Source organism: Mastigoproctus giganteus, chromosome 14 (assembly GCF_048544385.1).
Source record: "Mastigoproctus giganteus isolate SK-2022 chromosome 14, ASM4854438v1, whole genome shotgun sequence".
NCBI lineage: Eukaryota > Metazoa > Arthropoda > Arachnida > Uropygi > Thelyphonidae > Mastigoproctus > Mastigoproctus giganteus.
In genome coordinates this window covers 123,017,103-123,029,245 of record NC_143588.1, presented here as the reverse complement: position 1 = coordinate 123,029,245, position 12,143 = coordinate 123,017,103, and the positions used below count along the sequence as shown (strand labels likewise).

Here is a 12,143-nt window from a genome sequence, read left to right as displayed (position 1 = left end):
TGTGGTCGTTGTGTATTTCTAGTAGTGCCCCTAACCCAAAACTATCATAATATGTCTTGAAATATCATTCTTTATTTTACTGTAAACTTTTACTACAACCTGTTATTGTTAATACTGTGTGTGTGGTGGGGGGGGTCCTAAGAATATAATGGACTTAGAGGATAATATGGAAAACCAAGTTTTTAGAATTATATTTCTCATTTATTTTAATGTAGTGTCCTTTGTGCATGGAGCCTTTGGAAATGGATGATATCAATTTCTTTCCTTGTACCTGTGGATATCAGGTAAGTGCCCTCATAGATGATTATCACCGTATTTTCATTGTATTTATATTGCTAATAGTGATAAAATTTGTCACTTTACATCATAATATCTAATGTAAAGTGCACTATACATTAGTTTTAGTTGTAATAAATATAAACAAAAGCATCACAATTTAAAATCTAATTTAGTTAATTCTGCGCTTGCTTTAAAACATTTGATAAAACAAATTTTACTATTCAAATTTTGAGAATTTCTGAATCAGCCTTGACAAATTTAAGAGTAAAAAATATATATATATATTTTTTAAACATTACAACTGGATCTCTTTCTTTATTAATGGAACAGAAGCTGTTTCATTTTTGTTTTCATACTTTATGGTGTTGAAAATGCTCCTTTCTGCTCCACACCTGTGATTGCTACATGGCTCCATAAAGGAATTAAAAAAAAAAAAAAGATTCAAAAGATTCAAGATTACTTCAAGAGGAGAATTATTTTACAATGGTCATGTAGGATGTGCCTGGTTCCTCAAATATAACTGGTATACATTGATTGTTGATTGGTTCAAGATTAATGTCAAGAACTTTTCAGTACCTATCTAAATATAGACATTTTCATTTGAGCAGTTTTGGAAGTGAAACAGTTATTGTTTACTTGGAATTATACATGTAACAGGCCTATCAGGTCAAGCATCCATTTGTGTAGCTGTTTTTCCATTGGCTTTTGCGTACTACTTTCAGCTTCAGTGCAACAATAAACGTGTTTTTCAGCCATTAATGCATCTGCTACAGAAAGTGGATACTCTTTGTTTTATGTTTTTCTCTTGATTATTATTGAGACAAAAAGCATGTTTACAAGTGCTGTTGTATGTCCATCTTGTTGTAAAAACTTGACCCCTGATGGAAGGCTTTCCATGAAATTGTATACAGGCAACCCCTGATAACACGGCACTTCTACAACACAGTTTTGCTCTAAATTGCAGCAATCCTTGCACAACACGGTATTTATATAACACGTAGAATTGCAACAAACCTCGCGTAACATGGTTCTTTTTATTTTTGAGCTTTCGTGCAGGGGAAACCCTGCTCTTACCTTGAATGTAATTTTTCAACGTTTCCATTCTTTTTTGCGAATCCCCACTGTTAACTCGCTAGTTGTTATGTAAAAAAAAAAACAAAAAAAAAAATTTATTGGGAAATCTTGTGTTAGGTTCTGTGCTATTGAACTTATGGAAAAATCTAGCTTTCCAAGTTTTATTACTATGGATAACATGCCAGGCCATCCAAAAGATTCAAGTCGTTCAAATGTTAAAGTAATGTTTCTACCACCCAATACAACTTCTTTAATTCAGCCATTAGATCAAGGCATTAAATCTACCTTTAACTCATTACATCAGAAAATCGTTACAATGGATTTTGGAAACAATTGATTCCGAATCTGAAGTGATGGTGGCATGGAAACATTTTCAATTGTGGACTGTATTGGCTTTATCATAGCTTTAATATTCAAATAAATAAAACCATCAACAATAATGCATGTTGGAAAAATGTATGGCCAGAGTCAGTTCATTCAGGAAATATGGTTGAACCGACAGAAAACAGAATTGGTGTGATTCAAATTATTATATTAGGGCCACCCGCAATGTATTATGTCTGTAAATTCCATGTGCTATTGAACTTATGGAGGGCTTCAGTAGTCTCTGGTCGATTTCCCTGCTTTGCTGTACAAAAAACCCCAGTTTCTTGGGGGAAAACCTTGCTATCTACGCCTGAGAGGTACCAACTCAGCCACTGAGTGAAAAAAGCCCATTAAAGTTCCTCACAGCATCGACGTGATTCGAACCCGGGCCTTTTCAACCCAGTGTGGGGAGGATGGTGGCGATACCACTGCGCTACCTGCACAGTCAATCGGTGTGATATTAGAACTTGTTAAGTCGGTAGGAGGGGAAGGTTTTGATGATGTGACTACTGAAGCCCTCCAGGGTAGCACAAGCACAGTTGGCAGAATCGCTGTCCCCTCCTCCACACCGAGAGGAATTTTTATGGGTCTCTTTCATAACATTGCCGAATTAGTCAGTCTCAGGCAAGGGTAGCATTTTCTCCCAGAAACTCTGGTTTTTTGTCCAGCAAAACAGAAAATCGATCTCAGAACATGCACAATTTATAGACAATATACATGGAGCAACATGGCCTTAGTCGCCAATGCTCCTAATAAAAAAAAAAAATAAATAGTTATGATTACTGAAAAATATCCCGTATAGTTATGATTACTGGTACTTAGTCCAGTAAAAAATATGGTTACTGAAGCTGTTCAAGAATTACTGGTAGAAAAAGAGGCTGGTGAAGCTGATTTGGTGGAAATGGTATCAGAGGTAAACAAATCAATTCATAGGATGATAGCACTGACAAAAATTCTGAACTTCCAAATTTTATACTAAAAAGCATACAAGAAGGCATAAACTTAGCCGAGCAATTAGAATCTCATTTTTTAAATACAGATCCTTCAACTGCAAGGAATCCAAAGTTTACAAAGGAGCTTCAAAAATGCTTAGTTCCATACGATGAAATTTACAAAGAATTTATCAAGCAAATTCAAACAAACTGAGATTACTGATATTTTAAAGAGAGCAGAAGATGCACAAAATCTAGAAAGATATATTTTTGTTAACGAAATGGTGAATTTTTGTTGGTTATGTTAGTATTTTGTTAACGAAATACTGTATGTATTTTTGTTAGTTTTTTGAACACAACTCCCCCTTTTTGTACTGGTACTTAGTCCCGTATAACATGGTTTCGCACTACACAAGATTTTATAGGAACCTAACTAACGTGTTATACGAGGATTACCTGTATTTGTGTTGTTTAGAAAGATTTATCTAGCCATTCCAAATTTCATAAAATATGGACTAGTAGATGACTTGTTTCATAATAATAGATAAATAATAATCAAGACACTATTTGAAAAAATTAAAAATTGAAGTGACTAATTAATTTCATATTTATATCTTATGAAGACATGATAAACATATCATTTATTTAAGGCGCCTCCGTAGCCAGGTGGAAAGGAGCAGCAGTGCGTAGCACATGCTTCTTGATTAAACCAGGGTTCGAGCCCATCACCACCAAATACGGAGGATGCGGAAAGGTCAGGGAATGACCACCGCATAACCCGGAGCAATATGGCCTTAGTTGCTAATGCTCCTTAAAAAAAAAAAAAAAAACAAACAAACAATATCATTTATTTAAAGAAGTAATCCATTAGTAAAAGATCAAGGATTGGTGCAGTTCAGACAGAATTTAAAAAAATAAAAAAAAAAATTTTTTTTGCCCGAAATAAGAACAAATTCATTAGGTGCTGCACAACTGTTCCTGTAAGTGGCACAACCACCTTTGGATTAAACTGGATTTTTCCATGTGTTCAAAATAGTATTGGTACTTGTTCAAAAGTACATAAACATTGGTGTTAAAAATGGGCACAACTGCTAAAGTTTACGCACATACGCTTAACCAAAATTCAGTAGGTTACATTGCAAATCTCTCCCCCTCCCCCACCCAATCTGGTGTGTGCTTGTAAAAATGAGGTTTTAATGTAATTTTCCTGAAGAATTTCAATGAAAAATTTGTATAAATTAGGTGTAATATAAGAATATTTTATGTAGAAAAGATAAATGAAAGACTAAAGATAGTTATATTTATGATCAGGAATGGAGTCTGCTGTTTCTTGATTTCCTGGTCCTTGAGGGTGCCGCGGACATTCTCCAGATATGCCAAGCTGTGCGTGCTACCTGGGAGTCTAAAACGCTGATGAACTGGTGTTTGGGTGACACTCAAGTCAGTGGACCTAATTTCCTAAGTCTAGTCTGTCTGTAACAGCCAATCCTGTGCTTGCACCTTCATGATGGTGGGGCTGTAATTACGTGAGGAAAAGGATACAAACAATAAAATGCTATACTTAACCTTGGTATTACCCCCATGTGCAAGTCCTCAATGGGTGACCACACGGACTGATTCCACTCCTCCATGTTATCAGTCAATACCATCACTTTGGTTATTGGAGGCTTGAAGTGGTGGAACCCATGTTTAGTCTCCAGAGCAAAACTCCTGTAAATCCTCCGCCCATCTCTTCCATCATGCAGTATGATTGTCTTTTGTGTTATGATGGAAATTATGGCACAATCCAGTGTTCCTTACATTTTGAGGGTACAGCTCTAAAACAATTATTCACAGACTGTCCACTGGTTAGTACACTGGACCGGAACCTATTGGTAACTCTCTGGGATGCTTCCGGATCACCTAGTGTATAATCTTGCTGCCTGTACTCTGCAGTTAAATAGCAATCAATAGCCCAAAATGCCAATGTCTCGGATCACACTCAGATGACTTTAAAAACTATCAGGGATGCACTGTTCGGCACCCTGACATAAGCCAAAGTTTGACTAAACTGTATTGACTGGGGTCCCCCACTAGGAGCACCCTGCCCTGTGTGACCCCACACCAAATAAGTAACTATGTAGGGAAGGGAGATCTGCAGACAGCCAAGGAAGAAAATTAGCTGAAAAAGAATAGTAAGCTAGTAGCAAGGAAATACAGTGTAGAATGAATGTGAGAGGGTGAAAGAGTGACCCATTATGAGAGCTAGAGAGAGAATGAATGAGTGTTAGGGTAAATGGGAATAGGTGAAGGAACAAATGTAATTGGCTGAATGAATACAAACAAATGAATATATAGCATACATTAGTTATATATACTAACAATAACAAAAATTACCATAATGCTAACAACACCAACCATCCCACTACATTCTCCCCCAGCCTGCAAAAATTGTAACTATACCTGCACCTCAACTGGAGAATACTAGTAAGTTGTGTACAGAGAGTGCAGTGCAGAAAGTAAGGGTTGAATAAATAAAATGAAAGCCAGATGAATGTATGAGTGTATGTAAACATGAGGAAAAGGACACAAACAATAAAATGCTATACTTAAATATATTCTAGCCCTAGTTTTAATCTCTAATAACTTTATTTATTTAGCTTTGGTTATTATGTATTAATATTATTATTAATAAATATCTGTATTGCTCTGCTTTAGAGCCACCCCCTAGACGGCAGTAAGCTGGAGGGGGTGGTGATTATATTAATTTTCATTACACACCATTGCATCCCCCCCCCTCGATGTGTGAAAAAGAATGAATGAGGGAAAAAACAGTTGATATAACAACAGAAAATATAAGAAAAAAGTAAAAAAATAGAATGGAAATAGTATGAATGCGGATTATATCTCTAAATATATAATCATATTGATTATATATTTAGACAATTCATATTGAACAATTAGACTTTACACCAGCCGGTATTCAAATAAACAAATTCCAATCCTGCAACTAAAACACTTTATTTACAATAAAATAAAATAGGAGCGTATAAAATGAAATTAAATGAAATAAAATATATAGTAGTCTAAAACTGATGTGATTTAATTTACAATAAAATACAAAAAATATAAAATATATATATATAAAAAATATATAAAATATGATGATAAAAGCGATAAAAACGGTTAATAAAATACCGTAACAACTGTAGCTTTCGGAGATAGCGATCTCCTTTCTCAACAGCATATTTCTGCTGTGTGGCACATCCTTAAATAGCAGATCCATGGCACTCGTCACATGGTTCCTCGGGAGTATGGCCGGAATTTCCCATTCATGCACCGGAACCAAAAATGGCTCGGGAGCACGCTAGCTGAAACCGTTCATCTCGCCCAAGAACCACGGTTTCAAAGAGGGGATGTAAGCGTGCACCCTTGTCTCTATTAATGGAATTACTAGCTGCCCAAATACGTAAACTCTCAAAAGCCCATGTGCCGAGGTCAATATACTCATTATACCTCGGCACAACCCAGCCAACACAAGGGTAGTGTTGTCAAGGCTTTAGTAGATGGGGTGTGGTCCCACTGTAGCACCTCCGAGGACAGAGATAAAGAAGGGTATTTCAGAGACTGCTGGGAGTCATTGCGGTACAAGTAAACACATGGGTTATGTTAGTGTAGCTAAGAATAGGAACAGGTGCATGTATACTTGCATATACACCAATCCTAGGAGTTCAACATCAGCATGTTCGGGAGCCAACTAGAGGGAGTAATACTCTTAATCTGATTATCAATAGTGATTCGTCATGCATTAAGAATCTGCAGATAGAAGAACCACAAGGTGGCAGTGATCACAGTGATGGGCTGAAAAGTGGCAAATGAAGTTTAACATTGATAAATGTAAAGTACTACATATGGGAAGCAGTAATCCCAGAGTAACGTATCAACCCTGTGGTACTACACTGACAGTGGTAGATAATGAAAAGGACCTGGGGGTAATTGTGCAGGCAGATATGAAGTTTTCTGAGCAGTGCAAACGGTCTGCAAGAGTAGTTCATGGTGTCTTGTCAATGATATACAGGAATTTTTCTAGCAGGGATAAGGCGGTGATTATCCCCTTATATAAGGCAATGGTCAGGCCACACCTTGAGTACTGTATACAGGTCTGGAGGCCTCATTTTAAGAAGGATGTAGAGCTGTTGGAATGAGTACAGACAAGGGCAACAAGATTAGTGAATGGAACAAAGGGTTGCTCTTATGAAGAAAGGCTTAAGTTTTGCAAATTACAGTGTCTGGAGACTAGGCACCTGTGAGGTGATCTGATTGAGGTGTATAAAGCCTTGAGTGGTTTGAGCATGCTCAATGCTGATGGGATTCTTCCTGTTGCTGAGGATAATCATTGGAGAGGGCATAAATTCAAATTGAGGAAAGACAGATGTAGCATAAATGTGCAGAAGTTTGCCTTTAGCCAGCGGGTAGTTGGTTGGTGGAACAAAGTTCCATCCCTTGTTGTGGAAGTTGATAGCCTAAATAAATTTAAGGCTGAGCTGGTCAGATATTTGGAACGAACGAGGGGTGAAATGGGAGCGTGTTTTTTTTTTTTTTTTTTTTTGACTGATGCTGCATAAACTTGCTATCTTGCATCATATGCCTCTACTAATGCTGAAGGTAGCACATTGCATTCAACCTTCCAGTTTGAGAAAAACTTTCCCTGCACAAACAGCTTTAACTTCTCGAATATCCACTACCAGTTCCTTAAATGCTGATCTCCAGTTTGGCAAAGATAACTTAGTTGATTCAATCTTTCTAAAATTCATTCTTGTCTTGCAAAAAAGCATTCTTCTGCTTCTATACTTATATTTGATGGCACTTCGATTTCTAGAATATGTCATATATCTCTGTTGGGGATTACCCTGATCTCTAATCTCTCTTATGCATAAGCACATTACAAATATTGTTTGCTCTCAGCATTACTTTTTTTTTTTTTTTTTTTTTCCGAAACAGCTGTTCACTCTGTACAAATTGCAAATTCACCCTATCATGGAATAATTCTCACATATCTGGGGGTGTGTGCCCCAAAACCGCTGTCAGGCTTCTAGACTCCGTTCAAAAGTGGGCAGTTAGGTTAATTAATGACTCATCTCCGACAATCTCTCCACTCTGTCTCATAACATTCTGTTTCTGCTGCATGCCTTTTCTATAGATATTTCCATGGGCACTGTTCTGAATTGGCTTCTATAATTTCTGCTCTCTCTCTTTCAGAGCAGTCCGAACATGTGCCACAACCATTTGACATTCTTTTACTGTCCAACTTCAAATTCACAGAACCAAGTTTTCTTCTTCTTTTATTCATTCAACTTCCGGTCTTTGGAACAACCTTCCTTCATACATATTTCCTTAAAATTTCAGTCTACTGAAGTTCAAGTGTAATGTCAACAAATACCTTTTTTCATCTTTTCAACCTCAACCCATGCACAGTACTAAGTACTATAAGTTCTAATTTCTAAATACTATAAGTTCTTGTGTTTGGGATTTTCATACAGCAATAAATAATGATTGCTTTTAAGAGCTAATCTTTAATTCCAAGTTTTGTTTGCTCTGGCACTATTAAGCTTGCAACTTTTATATTCATGTTTCCAAAGAAATTACTGAGAGAACACAAAGCATAAACAGTTGACACAAGTGTGCTAAGCACAAAAGACAAGAGAGGAAGGATATCCCTAGGGAACTCAGTAGTGCAATGTTTTGTGACTCGGTCAAGGTTGACTCATTGTCACCTTAAGCTTTTAGGGTAGTGGGGCTTTTGCTAAATTCGTGAAGACCAAAGCGCTGTGCATACATTGTAATGAAGTACCTGTTTATCATGTCACGAAGATGATACCACATCAAGCTTGAACAGAAGAATTCACTGGTGGACGAATCATTTTATAACTTTAAGTGCCTGCCTGGCAACCCAAAGGTTGCGGGTTCAGATCAGAGTAGTGCAAAAACATTGGGAGATGCATTATGGTCACAGAAGCCGATGTGCCAACAACTAACAAAGAAAATAATGATAATAACTTTATAAGTATAACTATCTAAAACTGAATTAATATCTGGAGCATTAACAAAAACTGTATGCCACAATACGCGCATGATGTAACAGTTTGTTTTATGTATAATTTAACAACATTAATATTGGTTTGTTTTTTTTTTAAAATACAGTTGTGCCCCCGTTTCCATTGATTCAGTTACCCACGGTTAAATGCAGAAAAAAAACTTAAAAACTTAACACGTACTACTTGTGTAAAATCAACATCATAAAAAATTAAGGGAAGCATCGTATTCATGCTTCCCTTTATTTTTCGATATCAATTTTAAATATAATAGCTTCCCTTTATTTTTTACAATGTCATGTTATGGTTTGGTCACGAACATTATAATGGTTCTTTAGAGCTTTAACGGATGGAACCGTTTTCACTTTTGAATAATTTCAAAACAAAAAGGTTGTTTAATTTGAAAGGACAACTCTTGCGTTTGCCCATCATTTTCGTGATTTCTAAACAAAAAAAATAATAATAAAAAATAATTACTATAAAAAAAAAAAAATTCCAAAATCCCTGACATAAATAACTAAACAAAATTTGTCGTTTTGTTGTGCGATAGCACACAACAATCGACGACGCACTGAATCAAACTAAACATTTGGTCTCTCTCTCTCTCTCTTTTTGTTTTGAGCCTAGATGTAAAGACAACTGGGGTTGCAGGATAATAGGTACAGTCAGTCCTCATAGAGCACGATAGTTGTTTCTAGAAACCCTCGTGCAATATAAACAACAGGCCCTATGGGAAAAATAGGGTTAGGTGCTGACCACCCAAGATTGAACACCCCACTCTCAGTTCCATCTAAAATTACATCAATCGATAAAGTACAAAGGAAACCACAAAGGCAATGCGCCATTGAATTGCAATAACCGAATTCAAGCAGCATGGACAGCGAAGCTGTAAATGCACAAGAAGAAACAGTCCTTGATCTTCATGCAGAAGATGACATGGAGACTGGATGTTCATCTACTGCTACCAATGATGTAGAAGGGAGTACAGAATATGGACACCCTTATTTTCCAAGAAAGGATAAGATAAAACATGATCATCAAAAGCAAACTGCTCCCTCTTACAAGAAACAGACAGAATCATCTTCCCTCTCTAAAACCAAATAATGAAGCACATTGTACAATGGAATTGCAGAGTATATACAGAAGCAGTAATATATATATATATATATATATATATGCAGTAATATACCGATGATATATACGATTTGATCTCACAATATTATCCGGTAGCCATTTGCTTGCAAGAGACTTACTTAAATCCACAGGTAACTTATTCGATTAAACATTTTACAGCCTATAGAAAAGATGGAACTTCTTCAAGCCATGCACATGGTGGAGTTGCAATTCTAGTGAATTGTAAATTTCCAGCAAGAAACATTCCTCTTCAGACCCACTTAGAAGCCGTTGCAGTTCGTGTAGCAATGGGAAAAACAATAACTCTCGTCTCATTGTACCTTCCACCTAACAGTATTTACACGTTGAAAGAATTAGAAGATCTTATAAAACAAATACTGTCTCCTTTGTATTCTTGGTGACTTAAATGCGCATCATCCGCTATGGGGATCTGCTCACATGGATAATAGAGGGCACTTGCTAGAAAAGCTCATAGACCAACTAAACCTAACTTTGCTCAACACTGGTCATAACACGTACACTCATCTCTTCACGAGATCTATGTCAGCAATTGACTTAACTATTTGTTCCCCTGAGTTACTACTTCCTATTATAGATTGGACGGTTTTAAATGATCTGCACAACAGTGATCATTTCCTAATAATATGCAGAATTCAAACAATGCAGACATCTTGCCCTGATCATTGGGTGTTATGGAAATTTTCTAAAGCAGATTGAGAAAAGTTTTCTCTCTCCATCTCCTTTGATAGTCAATTGATACAACTAGGGTCTATTGATGATGTCACTGAGCACATTACCAAACAAATACTAGCAGCAGCTTCCAAAGCAATACCAATGTCTTCTGCTTTCAAACACAGAAATATTAAATACTGGTGGAATGACGCTTGTACCATAGCGAAAAAAGAAAAAATAAAGCCTGGAATCTGTTCCATAAGTTTCCAACCACCGACAACCTAATTCAGTTTAAAAGGTTAAAGCAAAAGCACGACAAATTAGAAGACAAGCCAAAAAAGAATCATGGATAGTTTGCCTCTTCAGTCACAAAAGGCACTAGCAGTAAAATAATTTTGAAAAAAATTAGACAACTAAATGGCAAATATTTACCCATTTCTGCTCCAATTTTAATCAAGAATGGACAAGAGATATCTTCTCCACAAGAAATAGCAAACGAGCTTGCAGAGACTTTCTCTGAAACTTCCGCCACTACAGCTTATGATACTTCCTTTCTACAAATTAAAGCCATAGCAGAAAAATATAAGATAAATTTCCAAACTACCCAGTCTCTAGCCTACAATCAACCTTTTCGTCTTTTTGAACTCCAAACAGCATTAAACAGATCACTAAATAGTGCTGATGGAATCTATTATGTAATGCTGAAACATCTAAACAATATAGCTTAGAATTTGCTAATAACTTTCTTTAATCATATCTTTCTTGAAGGTACATATCCCTCTACCTGGCATCACTCCGTTATTCTAGCCTTTCCCAAACCAAGAAAGGATCAATCACTCACACAAAATTACCAACCAATCTCACTCATCAGTTGTCTAGGTAAAACTCTAGAAAAGATGATACACAGGTGACTTACCTGGGTTCTTGAAACTCAAAAGCTGCTAAACAACAATCAATTTGGATTCCAACAAAACAGAACCACTTTAGATCTCATGGTGAAAGCAGAGACTAACATCCGTAATGCTTATATGTAATGGTAAGTTTGGATATTGAAAAGGCTTTTGACACAACCTGGAGGTATGGCATATTGCGAGAACTTTATTCCCTAGGATTGTGGGGACATTTACCGAAATTTATTCAAAACTTTCTCCAAAAGAGAACTCTTCAGGTTTGCTATCAAACAGTACTTTCTCGTATCTATACCCAAGTTGAAGGTGTCCCACAAGGGTCAATATTTAGCGCTACTCTTTTTTTCACTTAGGCTGAACACTATAACCCAATACTGTGGAATTATACATGTATGCTGATGATCTCACTCTATCTTGCAGTTCAAAAAAAATATATATTCCTACTATTGAAAGACAGCTGCAACTCTCCATAAATAAGCTAGAAATATGGACACAGCAGAATGGATATCGTATGTCAGAACAAAAAACAGTTGCAATTCACTTCTGCAAAAAATGCAAGCTGCATCCGGAACCGGAACTTCAGCTAAAGAACCACCTGATACCACCAATAATCTTCATTTCCTAGGTTTAATGTTGGACACCAAACTTAACTTTGTTTCTCACATAACATATCTCTGAACTATTTGTTTAAAGAAACTAAATATTCT

The 12,143-nt window shown here is 36.4% G+C and overlaps 1 protein-coding gene across 4 annotated transcripts in view; it reads left to right on the top strand.

Moving 5' to 3' along the window:
• LOC150075706 (CCR4-NOT transcription complex subunit 4-like) overlaps positions 1-12,143 on the top strand; it is a 494,519-nt gene that overhangs the window by 77,219 nt on the left and 405,157 nt on the right. For all 4 annotated transcript variants that reach the window (XM_090388673.1, XM_090388675.1, XM_090388674.1 and 1 more), the window contains exon 3: positions 216-284. In XM_090388673.1, the coding sequence (XP_090244799.1) occupies positions 216-284 (69 nt within the window). The remainder of the gene's footprint in view (positions 1-215; positions 285-12,143) is intronic.